At 49.9% G+C, this 23843-nt stretch overlaps 1 protein-coding gene across 1 annotated transcript in view; it reads right to left on the reverse strand.

Annotated features, from left to right (window-relative positions):
* LOC111140763 (actin filament associated protein 1 like 1) overlaps positions 1-23843 on the reverse strand; it is a 65046-nt gene that overhangs the window by 4765 nt on the left and 36438 nt on the right. The window contains exons 6-17 of the mRNA XM_022492957.1: positions 21215-21313; positions 20338-20549; positions 18223-18402; positions 16156-16248; positions 13226-13319; positions 12831-12983; positions 11469-11680; positions 9697-9842; positions 9017-9089; positions 6929-7040; positions 3752-3916; positions 533-711 (exon numbers count right to left, since the gene is read on the reverse strand). Coding sequence (XP_022348665.1) covers positions 533-711; positions 3752-3916; positions 6929-7040; positions 9017-9089; positions 9697-9842; positions 11469-11680; positions 12831-12983; positions 13226-13319; positions 16156-16248; positions 18223-18402; positions 20338-20549; positions 21215-21313 — 1718 coding nt within the window. The remainder of the gene's footprint in view (positions 1-532; positions 712-3751; positions 3917-6928; positions 7041-9016; positions 9090-9696; positions 9843-11468; positions 11681-12830; positions 12984-13225; positions 13320-16155; positions 16249-18222; positions 18403-20337; positions 20550-21214; positions 21314-23843) is intronic.

Raw genomic sequence — 23843 nt, forward strand, 5'->3', positions numbered from 1 at the left:
CTGCCTCCCACTTACTTAACTGAGTGACCTGGCATAAGTCCCTCAGCACCTCTGACCTTCGTTTCCTTGTCCATCCAGTGGTGCCAACATACCTAGTGTCCTACCTCCCGGGACTGCCGTGAAGATCGGGTGAGATAACAGGAGTTAAAGGCTGTACTGACCTACATACAGTACAGTTATTGACCTACAATACAGTTATTGTTCAACACAAACTTGTTATTCAGCATACCGTAGTTACACTTACCAGTAACCCAAAGGCTACTTCTAGGATCACATTCAGGATAAAAAGGTCAAATGGCAGGGCTTTGGGGGAGACAACACAGGCCAGAGCTTTCTCTGACGGTCCCCTCCCTAGCAGTGCCACCTGTTCTCTGGCAGGTTGTCTTCTGGCATGTTCCCGCTCCTCTTTGGGCATCTACTTGCTCATCTGTAAATGAGCATCATTCCTACCCGCAAAGAGTGACCGTGAAGATCTATAGCACATGAGGGGATTAAGAAGCAGCTACCCCGGCCCACATGGGCATGGACTCACCCCACTCTTGTTCTTGCTGCTCACGGAGAGCCCCAGCGTCGGGCCCCCTGCCAGGGACTGCTGCAGTCGCTCCTTCACAGCCACAAGCCGCAGCTCCAGGTCAATCCGGCGTTCCTCCTTTGCCCGACACTGAGCTTCCAGGGCAGCCACGGCCTCCTCCAGAGCCTTTAACTTTGTCCCTGTGTCCAGAGACATGGCAGAGAAACAGCTGAGCCTGGCCTGAAGCCTCAGCTAATTCGGCAGGACCTCAGGTTCTAGTCTGTCCCTCCCAGGGGGCTTTTCCAAGCCCTCAGTCCCAATTCGGAGAAGGACTTGGGGCCTGGGGTTCCAGCTCCAGGCTGGGTTGTGTCATTTTTACCTGCCCTGTATCTGTTTCCCCACCTTCTGGATCCAAAACCCTGATTTTCCCCTGGGAAACCACCTTTCTCCTCCAATTCCCTTTAGTTTGGATGGAGCCGACCTCACTTTTAGTTCAAGGGGTTGGCACAGGACTTAGACCTGGTCCATAATCCTATCTCCATTTTCTGGTCACAGTGGTTGGTTTAGAGATTAAAGTTGGTCCAATCAGAGTGAATCCTGAGGCTTCTGTGGGATCCATTGGGAAGAGAAGTTTTCTCTGCAGGGGCGGTTGAGAGGATTGGGTGAGGGCTAGAGCTGTGCAGCCATTATGCCACCATGAGGGGCAGAGAATGAAGCCAACACAGAGGAAGGCAGAGACAGAATTATACTTCCTGGTGACATCGTTCCAATTCCTGGAACTTGCTATACCTGATCGCTCAGTTTTCCAATTAAAAAAAAATTTTTTTTTAAAGATTTTATTTATTTGACAGAGAAAGAGAGATCACAAGTAGACAGAGAGGCAGGCAGAGAGAGAGGGGGAGAAGCAGGCTTCCCACTGAGCAGAGAGCCCGATGCGGGGCTCGATCCCAGGACCCTGAGATCATGACCTGAGCCGAAGGCAGAGGCTTAACCCACTGAGCCACCCAGGCGCCCCTTTTTTTTCTTTGCTTTAAAGTAAGGTCTAAACTTAATATAGGGCTTGAACTCATGACCCTGAGATCAAAAGTCATATGCTCTACCAACTGAGCAAGCCAGGCACCCCTATGGTTTTCCTCTCATTTCTTTCTTTCTTTTTTTTTTTTTTAATTTTTTTTTGGAATTTCTTTTTTCCTTTTTTTAAAGACTTATTTATTTTAGAGAGAGAGGGAGCAGGGGGAGGGGTAAAGAGAGAGGGAGAGAAGCAGATGCCCCGCTGCGTGTGAAGCCCAATGCTAGGCTGAGCTCTGGGCTCAATCTCATGGCCCCGAAATCAGGACCTGAGCTGAAATCAAGAGTCTAACCCTCAACTGGCTGAGCCATCCGGGTGCCCTCCTTTTCATTTCTAAGCCAATTTGACTTTGGTTTCTCTCTTTTTTTTTTTTGTATTTATTTATTTGACAGACAGAGACCACAAGTAGGCAGAGAGGCAGGCAGAGGGAGAGAGAGGAGAAAGCAGGCTCCCCGCCGAGCAGAGAGCCCGACGCGGGGCTCGATCCCAGGACTCCGGGACCACGACCCGAGCCGAAGGCAGAGGCCCCAACCCACTGAGCCACCCAGGCGCCCCGACTTTGGTTTCTCTTACTTGTAACTGAGTTATAATACAGGTTTTTACATCAACCATGGACTCCTACTGGGATTTTGTTGGTTTTCAATCTAAACTAACAAACCTGTATTAGTATCTTTTCATGCCAAGAGGTGTGTTGGGTCTTACCAGGTTTATTTTTTATTTTTTATTTTTTATTTTTTAAAGATTTTATTTATTTATTTGACAGAGAGATCACAAGCAGGCAGAGAGGCAGGAAGAGAGAGAGGAGGAAGCAGGCTCCCCTAGAGAGCAGAGAGCCCGATGCGGGGCTCGATCCCAGGACTCTGAGATCATGACCTGAGCCGAAGGCAGCGGCTTAACCCACTGAGCCACCCAGGCGCCCCATGGGTCTTACCAGGTTTAAAAGTTAGTTTCTTTCTCTCTTTCATTCATTCATTTATTCATTCATTCATCTATCCAGTAAATACTTATTGGGTGCTAAGCCCTTGCTTTGTACCGGGTGCTGTTCTGGATCCTTGGGATAGATCAGTGAACAAAACAGGCCAAGATTCTTGATCTTACAGAGCTCATATTTGTGTGTGTGTGTGTGTGTGTGTGTGTGTGTGTGTGTGTGTGTGTGTATGAGAGAGAAAAAAACAATAAATAAAAATGATAAACATAATAAATAATCAAATGTTACAAAGTGATGTGCTATAGAAAAAAGTTGAGCAGGATAAGGAAGATAGCCTGTTCCAAACCCTGTTTTGACTCTTAGAAAGTTCTGTATATTGAGACCAAACTGCCTTCTTATGCTTCCCTCCCACAGATTCTGGTTCTTGGCTACACAGAAGAAGCCTTATCCTTTAATCTAGAAGTTCTCTGTTAGGTTCATGGATTCCTAGGCACTCTGTGGGTGAGCTCTGAGGGTACACGAGCTCTGGCTGCTGAAACTGTCCGCAACATTGTGAATTGTGGGGTTTTTTTCCCCCTTGGGAAAAGGATCCATAGGTTCCATTAGATTCTCACAGGGCTGTGTGACCTTGGATGTATTTTATAAAGGACAAGGCCTCTGTTCCTTCAAGCATGTGGGCAAACCTCAGGCTGAAAGTGTGCCAAACTCCAGCTATAGAGAGAACTCAGAGGAGAGAGCAGAAGGTGGGGTGCAGAGGAACCCAGAGCAGGCTGGGCCTGCAGAGGTCATGGCCATGGATATTGGAAGAGGATGTCTCTGTCCATCATTCCCAGCACCAGGACCAGTGTCTCACACGGTTGGGTGCTCAGCACTTCTGAATGAGTGACTTAATGGGAGGTTCAAAATGATGTCTCTTATTTCCTTGATTCTAAGGCACACTCTGTTTTCCACATTTTAACATTTCTAAAATCAGATTGAATTTTACTATATTAAGTGTACACGTTTTTGTGATGCCTTTTTATCCCCTTACCCAAGAGCAGTTACTAGAGTGACGGCACTTTCATTACTCACGAAGGATGATGACAATGAAGTTGAGGAAGAGGAGGAGGAGGAGGAGGAAGATGGGGCAGAGAAGCACAATGTCCTGGAGAAGCAGCTGACCTCTGCCATGGGAGGTGTCAGGGCTGAGCCCGTGCTCCCCGCCCCCCCAACTTGAGTACCCAGGACACGCCCATGTAGGTACCTGGATTATTCCGGATGGCTTCCTTCAGCTCCCTCTTCTCCTGCCTCAGTGCCATCAGCTCTGTCCGGATTGTCTCCTTCTCTTTTTCCAGCTTCTCTTTTTCTACCAGGTACCTCCGGGCATCTTCCTCAGCTCGGTTCTTGCCGTATTTGTATTGATTGGCACCTGCAGAGATAAAAGGCAGGCGAAGGCCCCCCCACTTCTGATCTCTCGTAAAGGTACTTGCGCGGCCTTAGCGTCTTTCTCAGCCTCAACTTCTCCATCTATAAAAGGGAACACTCAGATCTATATCCTTAGTGTATAAATCCTCCAAGGAAACAGGAGCAAATGGGAGGCAGCAGAGCATCGGGACTAGGAACAAGGGCTTTGGAATGAGGCCGACCAAGGTTTGTATCCTCTTTTACCTTTTGCTGGTTGGGTGACATCAGGCAACAGTGATTAGTGGTGTTTCTGTGCCTCACCCCAGGCCTTGGTTTCCTCATTTGTAAATGCGGACATTGATCAAATTTACCTCTTTAGCATTGTGGTAAGTTTTTGTTTTGTTTTTAAAGATTTTATCCGTTTACTTGAGAGAGAGAGCACAGAGGGAGAGCAAGAAGGAGAAGAAGGCTCCCCACTCAGCAGAGAGCTAACGCACGGCTGGATCCCAGGATATGTAACTCAGAGCCGCAGAGAATCAAGACCTTGGGCTAAACTCAGGCATTGCCCATTTTATTCCTGGAAAATGGGTGGAGGGAGAGAGGAGCCCAGGAATCCATTCCAGGCTCCACATTATGGTGGACAATTACAGATAATTTGGCAAAAATTTATCAAGCATGTACTATATGCTAGGCCATTTACATGCCTGTATGCCATTCTATGCACTTAGTCTTCATAAAACCTTGCTTTGATTAGCTCTGTTTTGTTGCTGGGGAAACTGAGGCACAGAGAGTGTTTTGTTGCTGGGGAAACTGAGGCACAGAGAGGTTGGATCTCAATGCTAATGATGGCAGAGCCCAGTTGGAGCCCATGTGTGTCTACTCCGGGCTCCGTGCCATGCATTACTGCTGTGGGCCGGGCTGGGGGGTGGTGGTTTGTGCCATAGTCCAGCGTTACAGGGAAATTTTTATTTATTTATGTTTTTGTTTCAGACAGTCATTTACAGTCCTTTAAGCTGGTGGGGTGTGGAATTAGCAATGATTCCCTCGGTTTACTGATCACTAGGGTTTTGTCTCTCCAGCTCTTGTAGGGACTGCAATGGCCACCTGGTGACACATGCAAAGATCAATTCCTATGTCAACTACCCTGCAGTTGGAGCCTGATCACAAACAAAGCATGGCGGGCACAGAAGGGGACCCATAGTTCCCCCAACCTCCCAGGTACACAGTGGCATCCCAGGGGAATTTTCTCCCAGATGTTTGGATTTTATAGCCTGGTAAGCTAAAAATAAATGCATAAAGCAGCAAAGTGTTGTCAGTGTTATGTTGTATCAGATAAGGACTTTAAAACCCCCAACCACTATCTGTCATTTCCAGTATTTTATATCTATTTTATATACCATCAGTAGAACATTTCATTTGAGGAAAGAATACATGTTTTGTGATCTTTGTTGTTGTTGTTTGAATGTTTTATGATTTCTTTAATCTTACATGGTTATTTCAGTTTACTTTTCCATTTTATTTTATTTTTTTTATTTTTATTTTTATTTTTTGGAGAGAGAGTGAGCATGAGTGTAAGTGGGGGGTGTGGGCAGAGAGGGAGAGAGAATCATAAGCAGACTCCACGCTCAGTGCGGAGCCCTACGTGGGGTTTAATCTCAGATCCTGAGAACACAACCTGAGCCAAAATCAAAAGTCAGACACTTAACGGACTAAGCCACCCAGGCAACCCTACATTTCCATTTGAAAATGGGCATTCCATAAAGGCCTGTATTTCCAGTGCCAAAGAGAGCATAGTGTAAGGAATGTGACACAACCACAAAGAAGGGACTTTTCCAAAGTTAGTTAGTAATTTAATGATCAAATGGGGGAACGGAATGCAGGTCTTCTGACCCCCAGAAGAGATAATCTACATTACTGAAGTGGAGATCTAATAAAGAAAAGTATATAAAAAATAAATCTTCAAAAAGCAAGGAATAGAAATTGACTCTGTTCAGGGGCAGGGGGAAGCACTATAAAGCAGTAACTGAAAATGTTCTTGGAATATGCTGTCCTACAGGAAGCCGGCCGGCTTGTGAATCACACAGGAGCAGAGATTAGTGCTGGAAGTCAAACAGAACTGACCAGAGTCTGGCATGCTTAGCCTTTATTGTGCAGTGTGGCAATCGGGCAAAATTTACGCAGCTCATCTATGGGGTGCTAGGGAGAGTGTGGGCTGGGACACAGAGGTGAGCCGTGCCTTTCATGGCAGCTGCCCTGAGGGAATTGGGAGGGGTTCCTTTCTCCATGTACTCCCCCAGATCAGGATTTGAAAATATTTTTAGACTTCGGAACAGACAGAACTTGAGGATGAATTTTATCTGTGTATATGTGTATTCATATATATGCAACATTGCAGCATAAAAACATATTTGGCCTTACTTAGTGTTAAAATTTTTGAAAACTAGTTGCTGATATTAAGAAGTCAGTAGATTTCCTATGAAGGCAAGGTTTCTGTTCTTTTTTTTTTTTTAATGTTTTATTTATTTATTTGACAGAGATCACAAGTAAGGCAGAGAGGCAGGCAGAGAAAGAGAGACAGGGAAGCAGGTCTGCAGAGAGCAGAGAGCAGAGAGCCCAACGCGGGACTTGATCCCAGGACCCTGAGATCATGACCTGAGCCAAAGGTAGAGGCTTAACCCACTGAGCCACCCAGGCACCCAGGTTTCTGTTCTTGAATGATCTGTGAAGCTGGGCTGCCCCGCTGCGTGGGAGCCACTGGCTGGAGCTGAGTAGCAGCGAGCCCTCTGGATGGAGCTTGCGAGCTCTAGATTCCTGCAGTCTTTCCCCACCCCATCCCCTCTTGTCTGCCCTCTGGAGGCCACAGCCTAGCTGCCCTCTGTCACGTGACTTGTGCTGTCATTTTTCTTATGGTAGAGTGTTTTCTTAATATCTCACTTCGCTCATTAATTCACATGTGAGCTGCCTGGGGGAATCTGATTGGAGATCCCCGACCCCGTGGATGGTTTCATTCCCTTCCTCGCTCCCACCCAGAACTCACTGGAGGCATGGCGCTTGACTTTGACCTGCGGATCCACTCGATGGGACTTCTCGCTGCAGGAGGAAGCATGGCGTTTCACCTGGGCGCCCGCGGGACGCTTGGGCTCCTCGTCCTGGGGGAGATGGAGAAAGGAGGTGAAGAGCAGGTAGGCTCAGAGCCCTCCAGGCAGGGGTATTCTGCTCCGAGTGGAGGGGGTGAGCACTGCAAGACCTCTGAGATCACGGCCTTACATTTTTAGACTGGGGCCACACTCAACAGTTTCTAGACTTCTTCTACTAGTATGTATCACGTGATTGGGTCGAGGGCCGCAGAAGGCGCCCCTAAACTGGAATATCTGGTGAGAGGAAAATCTGGAAGACTCAGGGGGCTCTGGGTGAGCATATTTGATTCATCATAGATACTTCTGTCTTCACGTCATTTGGAAGTATCCTTCACATTTTCTGAAATCGCTAAATGTAGAGTTTCCAGTTAAGATCAGAAGTCGTGGATGACATCGGCCAATGGTGGATGTTATATAACCTAATAAACTGGCTCTGCATTTTTTTTTTAAAGATTTTATTTATTTATTTGAGAGAGAGAGCATGAGAAGGGGGAGGGTCAGAGGGAGAAGCAGACTCCCTGCCAAGCAGGGAGCCCGATGCGGGACTCGATCCCAGGACTCCAGGATCATGACCTGAGCCGAAGGCAGATGCTCAACCAACCGAGCCACCCAGGCGCCCTGGCTCTGCATTTTTAAAAAAAGATTTTATTTAAGAGAGAGAGAGAGAGAGAGAGGAGAGAGTGTGTGAACAGGGGGAGGGCCAAAGGGAGAGGGAAAAGCAGGCTCTCTGCTGAGTGAGGAGCCAGACCCGGGGCTCGATCCCAGGACCCTGAGATCAGGACCTGAGCTAAAGGCAGATGCTTAACTGAGCCACCCAGGCACCACTAAACTAGTTATACATTTGTGCATGTAGAGTATTATGGGCACTCAGAATCTGGTCAGAGCTCAGGGAATCACGAGTGGAATATAATAATAATGTAACATAATAATGATATTGATAACAGTAGTACTCTACTCAGTGTGAGACCTTCTGATGTCTATGTGCTGCTAAACTCTTTCTATACAGTATTTCATTTGGTTCTCACAGTCATCCAACCAGGTAGGTTTTATAGTATTCATCTGAAGTCAGGAAATGAGGATAAGAGAAGTGAAGGCCAAGGTCACCCAGATTCAGCCCCAAATCCAAAGTTCATGCCATCAGATACTAAACTATCTGGCTACTAATCTCTGCAGCTGAGAAAGATCTCAAGCTGCATCCCCTTAAGATCATCTGAATCTGAATCTGAATCTGAAGAAAGACCATATAAGCAGAAGAAGGATGGCTGGAGAACTTTCTAGAAAAGGGAGCCTTAGAGGTGAGAGCTAGGGGTCATCCAGCTGTGTCCAAGGCAGGGGGACTGGCGTGTAGACATGTCTACTTTCCTTGACAGCTTAATTCCCTCTTTCTCCCCCAGCTGTGAGGCCTGACCCACCCACCAGTGTCTGATCAGAAGGTGGCTCTCTTGCTCTCGCATGGGAGGAAAAGACATGGGACACACTGCCAGAAGCAGTCTGTTCATGTGATGGCTACCGAGGCCTCACTGGCATCTCCTCGATTTAGTGAGCAAACGGGGAGACTCTGTCCTGGGAGCTGAAGGCCAGACTGTGGATACCACCAAGTGAAGGTCTATGGGAGTAGCCACCCAGTTAGTGGCCAGCACCCCCCGCCTCCCAGGCACCCCCGAGTCAGCAGCATTAGTTCACAGAGCAGTGAGCCGGTGGAGAGCCCAACACCTTGCTTGGACCAGCACAGTGATTTGCGGTATCAAATCCTGTCCTCTTCCCGGTCTGGGGGCTCTTTGCTGTGCCACCCTGCCTCCTCTGTCAGAGGATTCCGTACTGAGCCAGGATCTCTGATAAGAAGGGTCCTCCCTCCCCTTCCAGCGGATGGTTCAATGAGGATCATCTCTGAGTACAGGAAAAAAGAAGTAGTGGCAGAGAGCGAGAAAGAGAGGAAAGAGCTAATCAGTGGCCTTTGCCACATTCCCGGCCCTCCCAAGGGAGCTCACCTGTATCTTTTCATAAGGGACATCATCGTACACACGGGGCTCAGGCCACTGATCCTGGCAGGATCTTGCATATCTAGAAAATATAAGGTGTCATGATGATGGCAGTGATGATGACGCTTTGTGGCTTACAGAGCTGTCTGTCTACCCTCCTTTGATTCTGTGATGAGTGCTAGAAGCTTAGTGACAGCAGCCATGCCAGGCAGCTCGGGGCCGTTGCTATGTTCAGGGCCTCAGAGGCAGGAGCCGCACGATTCTTAGAGCAACCAAGAGGTGAGTGACTCATCACCTCCATTCTGTAAGTGAGAACTCAGAGTTCAAGCTGGCAAGCAGCTGCCCCAAGCTGTTGGTCGTGAGAGTCATGACTTGAACCCGGCTCTTCCAGGCCATGTACCAGCCCCAATGGCCAAGGGTATGAGGCCCCGAGGTTCCGAGGCACAAGAGCCGAGCCCTGTCATGACTGCAGCCTGGCTTCTCTGCTCTTTTGCTCACTGCCTGCCCAGCACCCCCCCACCCCCCCCGGGGCTCCCTCCGTTAGCCAGCTCGTGCCTGCCTGCTGGAGGAGGAAGGCACCCCCCTCTGACTTCCCAAGGAAGCAGAGCCCTCCTCAGCTCCTCCTCCCTTCCCTCCCAGTGCCCAGGGCTCTGAGAGTCTGCGGGGGGCTGCGGGGTGCCGGCCCTCACAGGAAGGAGTTGCGCCCAGCACTGACGATGCTGGTTAAGGTCTCCACATCCACGTAGTCATAGTGCAGCGCCTCAGGAGTGACTTTGGAGCCCATCTCCACCAGCAACAGCCCAAGCCAGCGGCCCATGTCCTCGGAGCAGTTTGCCTGCGGGAGGGAGGCACCGGCTGATGTTACGACCTCAGGCTACCTGCTCACTTCAGCCAAACCCGTATTTTGTACAGTACCTGCTATGCAGCCAATACTTAGGGCTCCAACACACATCCAGAAATCCAAGTGGCTTCTACCCCTTTATTCAGGTTCTGGCTCTAATGCCTCCTCCTCAGAGAAGCCCTCCCTGACCACCTCTCTAAGACACACACCCTCACTCACAATCCTCAGAGCCTTCATGACCATTTAGATGTGAAAACAGCATTTGGGTGTTTCCTGAATTTTTAAAAAAATATTTATTTTTTTTACTAGAGGAAACTATTTCTCACATAACCCAATTGAAATTTCTCCCTTATAACTGCCAATTATTTGTAGTACTAGTATACAGGAAAACAGCCAAGAAGTTGCTGGTTAACTGAACTCATAGTTCTAGGTAGTTCTCATTTAAGGAGCATTCTTATAAAATCAGCTGGGCACACAAATGCTAGACTTGTTATAAGGGAAGCATGCTTCTTGCCAGAAAGCTCTGTGTTTGTTTAATTTAAGAGAAATAAGAGACCTTTATCAACCTATCAAAAGTAAAAGTGAGTGACAGAGGCAATATTTCTTGATATTTAAGAACTGGGTGAGGCAGTGGGTACTGGACAAAGCAAACAAGATCAAGAGGCCGGATTTTCATTCTAGGATCAGAACAAGAGGCCGCTGACACCCTTGGATCCTTGGACAAAGCACCTGGCTGCCCTGGCCTCAGTTTCCCTGTTTGTAATGTGAGGGGGTAGTTCTTTAATTTTCCTTCCAGAGTTTACATTTTAAATCCCAAAAAGCCAAACGAGGGCTATGTGGAGGAGAGGCTCCATGCATGGGTGCAGGACCTCAGAGAGGAGGGTGAGGGCTGCTGGGTAGGAACGACCATGAATGGGTGGATTGAAATCACATTTTCATTCGGCCATTTGTTCCACAAATAGTAATTGAGCCCTTAGTATGGGCTGGGCATCATGTTGGCTTCTGGAAAAACCGAAAGTATGTAGAACAGGCATGGTTACTGCCTTCCTGGAGCTCAAAGATTTCAACTCAGTATGGAGAACACCTTTCTAAAAATGTAGCCGCTTGATGGACGGGGCAGGCTGCCTCGAAGGGCAGGGGTTTATCTGAGGCGGCCGGCTACTGGTGGAAAGGTTTTCAGGAGGTTCCGATTCAGATCCAGGGTAGATCAGACTAGATGCCTTTTGGGCTTGGGATTTTAAGACAAGGGAGAGTAAACAAACTTTGGTTCTAGGGTTGCCAGATTTAACTAATAAAAATGCAGAATGCTCAGTTAAATTCGACCTTCAGATAAACAACGCATACTTTTTCAGTACAGGTATATCCCAAATATCACATGGGATATACTTGCATTAACACCATTGTTGTTTATCTGAAATTCAAATTTAAGTGGGTGTCTTGTTTTGTTTTGTTTTTTTTACTGGTAGTCATTCTTGGTCACTTGGCAGCCCGTGGGCTTACTTTCCCTTTTCCTCAGGCCCTGTAATGTCCGTTAGCAAGGTCCCCAAGACAAAAGCCCACACTTAGGCCAAAGCTCCTCAGCCAACACCACCAGGAACCCCCTGGATTCTCTCCTCTCACCTCCAAGATGGCAACCTCCTGCCGGTTGCGCAGAATCCTGAAGGCAAATGGATGTCTGGGCCCAAAGCCTGGGGCCACCTCACAGCCGCGGAGAGCAATGGCATTCACGTGGGTCCTCAGGTCTGTGTGATCCTTGTGGAAGTACAAAGTGTTGCATTTCAGGCGGCACCAGCGTTCCTTCCAGCCCTGGTTCACCAACACGTTCAGGTAGCCTGGGAGGGGGAGACCAGCGGGGTGACCTCCTGACAGCCCGGCCCTGGGGAAACCCAAGGTGGGGGCTATGAATCTGCATGGGTCTACACCTTAGGGACAGGCGCCTGGACAACCCTCATTCTCTAGCTGGAAAGAGGCCTTGTGGGTCCTGGATCAGCTCACTCTGTCTGGGCCTGAGGCCTCTGGCACCCTCTTCTCCCTGAGTTTCGTTTCCTTATCTGAAATGGGGATGATGAGCGGACTCCTCTATTGCTACACAGTCTTTGTACCACACCCAGCTTGGTGAAAAGGGCAGGAGACTACTGTAGAGGTGAGTAAAAGACACTATCCCTTTTGCCCTTCCTCCTCCCCAAATACTGAACTGATTAGTGAGACAGAAAATAATGGGTGATGCTGACACCTGGTGGCAGCATGCGGGAACAATGCTAGAGAGAGAATTCTAAAATGAGCAAGGCACAGGCTGATGACCAAGGGGTTTAGAATTCACTCTCAACATTTTAGATTTAAATAATTTTTTTCCTACAACATGCCCTGATTCACTGGTTACAAAATAATTCTTTATAGCCATGTGGTTTTATAATATTTTTTCGGGTTTAAGGGAATATTACTACATATCCAAAATACAGAATTTTCTATTGGAGTCCAGTACGCGGAACACTGCATTAACGAGAACAGAATAATATATCTTCCCTTCTAAGCCATATTAAACTTCCATTGAAGGCATTTATAACCATGTTTAACTCACACTGATTGCATCTGTTAGTACTTAAATATTTTTATCTGAGAAATTGCCCTATGAGACTGGGTTGTAACTTACACACCTGGCATGTTATGTGCTGGGAGGAGATAAGAGGCTCTCATCCCATCACAGTGGAAGAAACTGAGGCCCACAGGTGGGCAGTGACTGGAGCTGAGGTCACAGGGAACACAGAGATGGGGAGTCAGGTGGCTTTTCCTTTTCCTGAGTGTTAGAGCCTCACCGGAGACAAGTGATGGAAAGGCATGGATTGTTGATGGAGTGGGGGTTGGGTGGGATTCTCTCCTCTGCCCTGGGAGCAAGGTGGAAGAGGCCTGGAGGGTTTTCCTGCTTAGCCCAGGGGCCCACAGCACCAGGGTGTGACTCTTCTCCTGCCGGTGCCCAGGACCCACCGCAGCATGGGACCTCCTCCTCGGAGCAGGGCATCTGCGGGTCGTCAGCCAGCGGCTTCTTCTTGGAGAAGCTGATGATGCGGGTGATCTTGCGGCCGGCAGCCCTGCTCACTGAGCCCTTCAGCTCTGCCAGACTGCTCTTCTTCGCTTTGCCTGTTGCCATGGAGATGGGTGAGGGGAAGGGAGGGAGCCCCACGTCCCAGACCCACCTACCCCAGCCTTCCCAACAGCCCTTTCAGTCTGCACTTGGGGCCTGACGGCTGCTGCAGGTCTGAAGAGGCCAGGTGACCTTCCCCAGATCTCCAGAGCCCTTGGGACCTGCTCTGCACCGTGTCCCCCGGCAAGGCCCCTCCCGGCTCTGACATTCTCTAGCCTGAGCCCCCAGAGTCTCCTACCATGGTCGCAGGCCTCCCTGCGGCCCAGAGTAGAACAGCTGTCACCCATGCCCACGCTGTTTGAGTCTGAAGTTTGCTTCTCTTGGGACAGTCTCTGGGGAGGAACACAGACAGCCTCTTGTCAGAGGGCACACTCAGAAGTCGCCCTTTGTTGGTTCAATCCCCCCAACCTCTGCACACAATGATCACCTAACAAATATTTGTCAGCATCTCTCCTGGGCCTGACTCTACTCCAGGTCTGGGGAGGACACGCTGACTTAGGGCAGTTGTGCCTTCGAATCTCTCATCGTCCATTTGGGGAGCCAGGCACCTTGTTGTAACGCACTGTAATAAGTTCCTAGGATTTCCCATATTCAGTAGGTGACAGGGTCTGGGGAGATATTTAAGTGGGGATACTAATGTCATGCAACTGGTTTAGGTGACCTCCGTAGGGACAGACTGTCAGCAAAAGAACCACATTAAAGAGTGTCATCCTCGGCAAGGTAAGACGTGGTTAAGGGAGGAGCTAAGACGACAAGATGTAGAAAAGAGGGATGAGTTGGCGTGTTCAGAATAGTTATGGCCAGACTTGGTGACCGGGAAATGTGAGCGGTGACAACGGAGGGGTCATCATAGCCCTGACTCGGTAAAGAGGCAGTGAAGACGTGCACATGCGTCATGACAGCAACTCCACGGCAGCCAAAGCAGCTTTACTTGTCCACCACCTCTGGACCCATCGCTCACCTGTCTGTTTGTTCATTCGCTCATTCGGACAAGGTCAGTTAAGTGCCTACCAGGTACTGTGGAGGTGGTAGGGCAGGGTCAGATGGACCTTGGAGAAGATTCTGTCCCTGGTACCACCTGTTAGCCATGGGAATGCAGGAACATCCTTTCTTCTCGTCGAAGCTTGGTCTTCTCGCTCGAATCACACCCTTTCCCAGGGAGCCAACAGATGGTCTCCTCTCCCACACCTGTGGGCTGTGCTGCCACCCCGCTTTAAAAGCTAAACGGTGCCAGTCAGACTTGGGACAGGATTAAAATGCCACCAACACATTTAAACAGTAGAAGAACAGAGCTCTGAGGGCTCTCCACCGTTCCTGCCAAGGACTTCCCGGACCAGGCTCAGGGATGCTTTGCTCTAAGCATGACACTTGGGGGCCTGGAGAGACAGGAGAGGCCTTGGGCTCCCCTCAATTTCCAAAGGCTGGAAACATGGCCACTGTCCGAATTGGGATAGATCTGTTAGTATAAATGATCTCCCCTGTAAATTGTGAAACAACGTATAGTTCTATTCGTCCTGCAGTGGTATATGGATGGCAACTTTTTCATCAAGATAGAGCACAGATACAAAACACACTCTGAAACCTTTGGAATGGGCTTCGCATACAGGATTCCATGGAGACACACAGCCTCCAATCCCACTCACTTCCAAATCCCACCCTCAACCTTTGAGCAACCCTCCCCAGGACACTGAGGGTATGAAGTGTCCTCTGCACAGGCTCACCTCCCTGTCCTTCACACACACCTGGGCCTGCACCACTGCATGGCCTGCAGGTGTGTGCACGTGCACACAGGTAGACACTGTCCACATGCACACATGTACACACTGTCCACGTTGCGTTCCTTCAGTCCTTACAAATGGCAAGGGCCAAGTGTAGGTAGGGTTGATCTTTCCCAGCCTCTGCCTGGCATGAGAGCCCTCTACCCGTCCTCTCCCAGTGACTCTCTGTTGACCCCGAGCCTTTGCTTCTGCTGCTGCCTTGCAGCCCCTGCCCCTTGGCCCACCTCTGCCCCCGTGCAGTCTCACCTGTTCTTCAAAGCTTAACACAGGTGCCATCTTCCCTCCCCCCCCCACTGCCCCTCCAGCCAGCATGAACCCCTGTCCCCTTCAGGGCTGCCAGAAAGGTCATGGAAAGGGCCACTCTAATAGGCTAGGGAGCCCCCTTCTGTCTGAGTCCAGCCACACTGGCCACCTTCCATTCCATGCTTTCCCCCTGCTCTGGGGCCTGCTCCCTGGGCTTGGAATGCCTTTGTCCTCCCCTTCCTTAGGAGTTATTCGCCCTCATCATGAATGCACTCTCTCAGAGAACCTTCCCAGATGCCTGGGACAAGAGCTGCCCCCTGACAGTTGCTCCCAGGGTACCTGGTACTTTCCCCTCCCAGAGTTCATGCAGCGCCCCCCAGCGGGGGGGGGCACGGTGTTTCTGTTGGCATTGCGCCTGTGTGCCCAGCACAACGCCTAGTGCTCTGGGCTCACGAACGACTTGCCAAGCAGAGCTCAGCTCGCCCCCCCCCCACCTTGAGAGATGGGATGGCAAAGTCATCAAGAGCCAGGTGTCTGGGTATATATTCTTGCTCTCCTTCATACGGACTATGGGACTCGGGGTAAGCCGCTCTGTGTCCCAGCTTCCTCACCTGACAATGGAATTCGTCGAAGAGTCATCATAGGAATGAAAGTAGGTAATACGTGTGAAGCCTACAGGACAATGCCAGCCACACAGTCTTATTCTAGAAACACTAACCTTTATTACATGTGTGTAGGTTTGGGGCTGAGTCCCTTGGTCACCCAGCTACACCTGGCAAAGCGAAGGGGACTAGCGCATAGGATTTCCGGCTGCCTGAGCAAGTACCAAGAGACCACTTCACTCCCGTCCCAGTGTGGCACACTCCTCTGACAGTTTCCGATTTGCTTTTCATGGCTCCATTCAACGGTGCCCTCCTCCTGTCCTGGAAGGGTTACTTACTCCCTCCTCCGGCTCACACTGTGCCTTGGAGGTGGGCATTCATTCGTTCCCGCACGCATTAGTTCACGGCTGCTCTCGTGCCAGCTCCACGCGGGGCGCTCACGGCTTGCATGAGGCCGGTGCCTGGCTTCACCACCCACCCGTGGATTCCCTGGGGCAGAGTCTCTGCCACCCAGCACAGAGGAGATCTCGAGGAGACGGATGTACCTTGTCTAGGTCCAGCTTGCACAGGAGGACGGGGGATCTGGGCACGTCTATGCCCTCCGTTGCCCCGGCAGGCCTGCTCACCTCTCGGATGACCTGCGGAGAGGGGGCATGGCTGTGAGCAGGGGGGCAGGGCTACTGTGGAGGCAGAAGGAAGAACGCAGTCTGTGGTCAGGGCCATCAAGAAGCGGGGATGGGATCCCTGAGCAGAAGGGAGGGGTTGATGTGACCTCCTGCACATCGGGGTTTGAACAGGCTTTCTCCTGCATCTGTCCCTTGAAAAGAGAACAGGGCTGGGGAACAAAAGGCACGGCTTCTAGACTGGGCTCTGTTGCTGATCAGTTGCATGGTCTTGTGAAAGCCACATTCCCCCTGTGGGCCTTGGTATCCCTGTGTGTCACATGGGGATAATACTATCCTCTGCTTTCGTCCTTGGGGTGCCTGAGGACTGGTGAGATCGTGGGTGTGAAGGGCCGTGTGACCCAGCACGCCCCGTGCAAGCACAAGAGACGGGTTTCTATGACAGTGTGGAACCTTGGCAACAGCCTGCAGACCACCGGGCTACCCCCACCGTTTCAAAGACGTGGACACGGAGACTCCAGGCGCTCACTCACACCACAGAAGCACCCGGGCCATGAATAATGGCAGCCGTCCCTTTTGCTCACCCACCTGTGGTTTTACATGGATTACCCTGTTGTATCCCCACAGTGGCCTCGAGGGGCCAAGACGACTGTGATCTCTACGTCACAGACCAGGATGATGGGGCTCTGAGAACTGAAGCCATGGTTGGCTGCCCTGAACCTCTGGGTTAATGACCCCCCCCCCATATCGGATGTCAACAGTCTCCAGTCCAGGCTTGACTCCAGTCTCAGGCTCCAGTCTAGAGCTCCTTCTTCTGACTCACCCGGCCCTTGGAGGGCAGAGGCTCCCCCAGCAGGCAGGTTCTCTCCCTTCCTTCCCCTCCTGAGACAAAGATAATGAGCATTAAGCCTCCCAAGGCGAGAGCTGGTTATCACAGGAAGGAAGGGAGGATGGCGAAGGAAGGAGGGGTCTGGTTCCTTTGTTCCAGCAGGAAGATCAGAGGAGGAGGGAGAAAGGTGTCAGTGGGGGAGCGGGACAGGGTGCAGGGACACGGCTGGCCCTGGCCGGCCGGAGGTAAGGGATTGGGGAGGGCAGCCCCACCTCCATCACAAGATGATCACTTACAGTTACTGAGGACTTACTGTCTGGCAGGACTATATTAAATGGTCTCCAGAATCTTTACAAGAACCATTTTACAGAAGAGGAAACTGAGGCACGGATAGGCAAAGTCATTTGCAGAAGATCACCTAGCCGGTAAGTGCCATTTAGGCCTGAGACCTGAACTCAAGTCTATGCCACCAAATTCCCCCCTTGTCATCACTGTGCCACCCTGCCTATGGCCTTTGGAGTAGATTTCCTTGGTAGCTCCTAATCTTGCCCCCAACGACTTGGTCGGGTGACATTTGGCAAGTCACAGAAGATTCCTGGGCCTCAGTTTCCTCATCTGTAAAAGGGGAACGATAATAGTCCCACTGCCAAGAGTAAATGAGGTCAAGTATATAACGCTCTTAGCACAATGTGTGGCACAAGATACGTGCTCAGTACACGGTAACTCACTGCTCTGCAGTCAGAGGCAACATGTGGAAGCTGGACCACAGGTGGGTGTTACAAGGATACACATTTCACCTGAGACAGGAAGGATTTTTCCTTTTTAATTTTTTTTAAAGGATTAGCTTACCTAACGATAAAATGTGTTTCCTTCAAAGATATTAAGCTCCCCATTCCAGGAGGCATATTCCAGGCTGGACGAGCCCACAGAAAGGACGTTAGAAAGAGGCTTCAGAGCACTGGAAGGAAGGCAGTACTCCAGCCTGAGGTCTGTCTCCTGGAGATGTCTGAAGCCCACCTCCACAGGTCAGTCGTAGCCATGCACGGGACTCTGATCGCCACCCCTCCCCCGAGCAAGGCCTGTTCTTCCAGGGACTGGAGCTCACCTGGCTGAAAGCTGGGCCTGGGGAAGGGGGTGAAGGAAGGGCCAGTGCCATGTACCTTCAGCCACTCCTCGGCTTGCTCCCGGCTCTGCAGGGCCAGCACCAAGACTTCGGTAGCCCCCTGGGAGAAACGCAGCTCGTGCCTCTTGTGCCGGCTGTCCTTGGGCACGTAGGTGACGCTGCAGACATCCAACACCAGCCTCAGATGCGGCTGCCGGTCCTTGGAGCTTTTGTAACACTGGACAGGAAGAGAAGGGGTCACCCTTCTGGACTGCAGGGCAGGGGAGGGAGATGCCCTCCTGCAAAGGCTTGGGAGAGCTCGACCTATCCCCCCACACCCAGCTCATGAAGACAGGTGCTGTGGTTATTCATCCCCAGAGAAGGGAAGCCTGGAAGGGGGGCACCTTTGGATACCCTTTAGATCTCAAGAGCCACCCAGGGGCATAGCCATCTATTAGGAAGAGACAGAATTTAGCACAATCCTAGGAAGACCATTCTAGTCTAAGGAACCAGAGAAGAAACAAGCTGGCTCGGAAGGGAACCAGCTCCCTGCTACTAATGAGTTACCTAGCAGGAATGCAGCAGAGAGAATCCTAGCAGAGATGGAGTGCGGGGCTTAGGAAGTCAGTTATTTATCAATAATATTCTCACTTCCCAATTCTTATTACGAAACCAGCATCAAGGTAATCTTGATACCAGGACCTGACAATGACATTACAAAAAGGGAAAATCATAGGCTGATCTCAATGTGCTTGCAAAAGCCCTTAAAATACCCACCAGCAAATAGAATCCAGACACATATAAAAGCAGATTGCATCAAGACCGAATAGGGCTTATTCTAGGATTTCAAGAATGCATCAGCCTTCAAAAACCAACCCTATAGGGACGCCTGGGTGGCTCAGTTGGTTAAGAGGCTGCCTTCAGCTCAGGTCATGATCCCAGCGTCCTGGGATCGAGTCCCACATCGGGCTCCTTGCTCGGCAGGGAGGCTGCTTCTCCCTCTGCCTCTGCCTACCACTCTGTCTGCCTGTGCTCATGCTCTCTCTCTCTAACAAATAAATAAATAAAATCTTAAAAAAAAAAAAAAACCAACCCTATAATTCATCATATTAATAGAAAATAAGGAGAAAAGCCACATATGTCAATAAAAACAGAAAAGACATTTGGTAAAAATTTCCACCTGTTTGTAATATAAACTCTTAGCAAAATAGAAATATAGAGGGGACTGCCTTAATGTGATAAGGAGCTTCTACAAACCGCCCACAGCAAACATCAGCCTTAATAGTGAATTATCGCAACTTTCCTTTGAGCTTTGGACTGAGACAAGGACGCCTGCTCTCACCGCTTCTACTTACATTGTGTTGGAGATCCTAACCAATGCAATATGCCAAGAAGAAAAAATGGCATAAGGAGTGGGAAGAAGTAAGTCATGACCTTTGGAGTGGTTCTGGCCTGGGGTGAGCTTTTCACTGCTCCAGGATGAGAAAAAAAAATCATGTTTCAAATGGTTATATGCTGGACAAGGCTTCTCTATGGATTTGGGGGTAAAGAACTATTGTTTGTTTTTTTTTTTTTTCTTAAATATCTATATTCCTACTCTGGAATTAAAGGTACATTTTTCTTCTATGAAATTATGGTGATGAGAGATGGCAGATTAAAAAAAGGCTAAGAAACCAAGTTCTGTAGTAAATGCTTCACAGGATCAGTTTTAGAAAAGGTAAATGAATGGAAAAAATGAGAGTGGAAACCTGGATATTAAACTTACCAGTGGTTGGCTTTTGGTCAATGGGATTTTAGGTGGCTTTAAAAATCATTTTCATTACGTTTTTCTCTAGGTTTATACATAAACACATTTAATTGCATAATGAAGACAATAAACATTGTTTTAAACAGATAAAAAATTCATTCCCGGTGAAACAAAAACTTGGCAAAGTCTGTATCAGGTCTTTGAATGTGTGTGTGTGTGTGTGTGTGTGTGTGTGTGTGTGTTTTCATTCTGCTCCAGTGGGAGAGCCCTGATTTCAGAAGCACTGAGCCTGTGTGCACAAAGCAAGCCCAGAGGAAAAGGCAGACACACCTGTACACACACACACACACACACACACACACACACACACACACACACACAAGCAGTCCATGTGAGGCCTAGAGGCACACTTCCGCAGCCACTCACCAGGAGCTGGTCCTCCTTGATGACGGTCAGCTGCTTGGCCCACTGCCCGAAGCGCTTTTTCCGCAGCAGGAAAGCGCATATCCTGCAGTCCCTCACCAGGTGCATGGAGGCTTCCTCTGAGGGCCACTGGTGTGTGGGCTGCGGCCCTTTGCCTTCCTCCTCCTCCTCGTCATAGGACTCGTAGGAGCTGCTCATTGGGTCCGAGTCATTGTCTGCGGGAGCCATGGGAAAGGACCCGTTACTGCGTTCTCCCCTGGGAGGCACCTTCTTACCTTTCTGTAGGTGTCCTTGCCCTGGGATTCGGGGACCAGGAGGGGGTGGACATGAGGTGTGATCACAGTGATTGCTACACCCCTACACGGGCACTGTGTTGTACAGATTTACCGGTGGCTTTGTGACCTCGGTGACTTCTCCGAGTTTCAGTTTTCTTATCAGAGAGACGGTCACGGTCAATGACACTATCTCCCTCATCAGGCTATTAGGATCAGTGACCACAGGGCATTCAGCCCAGTATCTGGCACTCGGTGAGCGCTCTGCTAACATCAGCTACTGTCATACCCCGTCATCGTCATGTCCTTAGTCGCAGGTGACTCTCATAGAACCCAGTAAATGCCTATTTTATACTGAAGGCAACTGGAAGCTCGAAGAGAATAAGACTCATTCAAGGTCAGTCACCAAGGGTCAGGGCAAGGGCTAGATCCAGGGCTCCTGACTCCCATGCCGGTGGTCTTTCCACTGAACCCTGGGATCACTGAGTACAAGGGCTTGGGGCCTCTGTGGTGACCCAGAGGGGCTGGTGTGCACGTGCATGCCAATGGTCAGGTCAAGGCCTGTTCTCTGAGGTTAGGGCCATTCTGAACACCTTCCCAGTACTTACAGGAGTTCTTTAGCTCCCCATTCATCCTGGTCGCGGGGTAGCTGCTGTCTGCATCCTCATAGTAGCCATCCATGATGGAGTGGGCTGGGCTGCAGCCATCTGTGGGGTTGGTGGAAGGAGCAGCACCTTGGAGAAAGACAGGCAGGCTGCAGGGGAAGACTCCAGACACCCTGCCCCTCCTTGGGGAAGATAAAGTACAGCTCCCTTGCTAGGATGAGGGGCCTCCTCTCTGCATGTCATCTGCTCTAGCTCCCCACAAGCTCTCTGTGCTCCTGTCACCAGGAGCTGCCCTTTTGGGCCCTGTCACACCTCTAAGGCCATGTTCATGCTATTCTGTGTGCTCTCTTAGCTTCTGCTAGAGAACTCCTACTCATCCTTCAATACCCAACTCAAAGATTCTTCTTCTGACCTTCTCAGGCAGAGAATGGTCAACACCTCCTCAGTGATCCCACAGCACTGGTGTGTGTGTGTGTGTGTGTGTGTGTGTGTGTGTGTGTGTGTATCTTGGTCACAGCCATCTCCCTAGACGTTGCTCTAGCTGTCTGGGCTCAGCACCCCCTCATCTTCTGCCACCTCGGTCCTTCTGCTCCCTTCCTGATACATGTGCTCTCTCCTGTGACAGTGATTCTCCCAAACCTCTGTGACTACGGGCAGGAACTGGACTAGAGGAGGTAATGGAAGCGCATACAACAGTGAACACAACAGCTGGAATGTTCCATGGAATGTTCCCAGCACATTCCCACTCGGGGGAGCACAGTGCAGGGGAGGGGGCTATGTGGCATTGTATTCTGCTCAGATTTACCTGGGGTCTCTTTAAAATGCAGATCCCTAGGCTATCTCCCTAGAGATTCTGATTCACCGGTGGGGACTGAGCTGAGGAATTGACATTTTAAAAAAACCTATTTAATAGGACATTAAAAACCTGTACAAATAGAAACTATATGGAACGCCAAGAAATCAGATTTTTTTTTTAAACAGTTAAGGTTATTTTGATGCAGATGGTCCCTGGGGCACACTCTGAATATCTGTGGGTTAAAGGCATGTGCTTTGGGTTTGACCAGATTTGAGATGAATCTGTCGCCACCATTTATTGGTCATAAAAGTCTCAGTTTCTCTGCATTTCAGGGTCTTCACCTTACAGTGGCGGGAGCAGTTCCCAGTTTGGACTAGTGATACAATGCATATAAGCTCTTGGCACAATGCCTGGCACATAGAAAGCACTAGACAGATGCCAGATGTCATGATTATTACCATTTCCTTTGACTCCTACAATGCAGGGAGGTAGGTATGAGGCCCATTTTACAGATGGGGATGCTGTGGCCATACACCATTTGCTAGGGACAGAAGCTGCATGAGAAATGAGGTTGTCAGCTCAGGGAATAGATGCACACCCCCTCTTCCAGAAAGACTTCCTTCATGCAGTCCAACTGGCTCTCACACCACACTGTTCTTCAAAGTGCTGCTCTGGGCTCCCTCCCAGCCCCTGCCATCCATCTGTTTCCTGAGGACAGCAGCACTCAAATTCCCAGCGACTGGGAGACCTAGTGCTATCTCCCTAGTGATGATCAGAGCCTGCCTTTCCCAGCAGGTCCTCTGCGGCCTCAGATGCCGGCAACATCCTGTGAGATGGAGGGGGGGCGGGCGGGGCACGATTGGAAAGAGGGAGGGGACAACCGGGCAGCGCACTTGAACACCTGGCAGGGCTGGTCACTGTGTCAGAGGAAGGATATTCCCTGATGGGCTTGGCACCCTCTCCCTGGTCAAGCTCCCTGGCCCTTCCTGAGGCCCACCCTTCCCTCCTGCCCCAGGATCCCCGCTGCCCCAGTGGAGAGGAGTGTGAGCTCCTGGGGAAGGTGGAGGAACCTCACCCAGCCGAGGGCCTTGATCTGAGCTTCAGCACTTTGTCCTCACCTTCCTCTCCTGTCCTCAAGTGGATAAAACAGAACAAAGTCACCTGCTTCGCATCCAAATAGCCGTTTGCAGCAACACAGATGCAAGACTTTCAAGGCCAAAGAGAACAACTGACCACCTGGTCTAAGCCCACCCTTCCACTTTGTTTTCACTAGTTGATTCATCCTAAAAATAATACGCCACAGTAGCCCCAGGTGGAAAAAACCCAAATATCCACCAACTGACAAAGGACTGAACAACTATCCGTACAATGGAACACGACATGGCCATAGAAAGGAGAGGAGTACCGATTCAAGCAGTGATGCGGGTTAACCTCGAAAACATTAAACTAAGGGAAATAAGCCAGGCACCAGAGGCCACACATTGTATGGTTCTATTTATGTGAAAGATTCAGAATTGGCCAATCCACGGAGACGAAAAGCAGATTGGTGGTTGCCAAGGGCTCAGGGGAAAAGGACAACGAGAGTGACTGCTTAATGGGTACACGCTTTCCTCCCTAAGTGATGAAATGTTTGGGAACGAGGCAGAGCTGATGCTGCCCGACATGGGGAGTGTACTAAATGCCCCCGATTGGACACTTTAAAGTGGTTGAAATGGTCCATTTTATGTTATGTATATTTTGTTACAATAAAAAAATATGCCCATGGTGATAAGCACGATCAGTATAAAAGAGGATGAATGGGAAAATACTATGTTCCCTTCCCCCAGATGTCTATTC

Source organism: Enhydra lutris, unplaced genomic scaffold, assembly GCF_002288905.1.
Source record: "Enhydra lutris kenyoni isolate GAN:26980312 unplaced genomic scaffold, ASM228890v2 scaffoldscaffold5, whole genome shotgun sequence".
Classification (NCBI taxonomy): domain Eukaryota; kingdom Metazoa; phylum Chordata; class Mammalia; order Carnivora; family Mustelidae; genus Enhydra; species Enhydra lutris.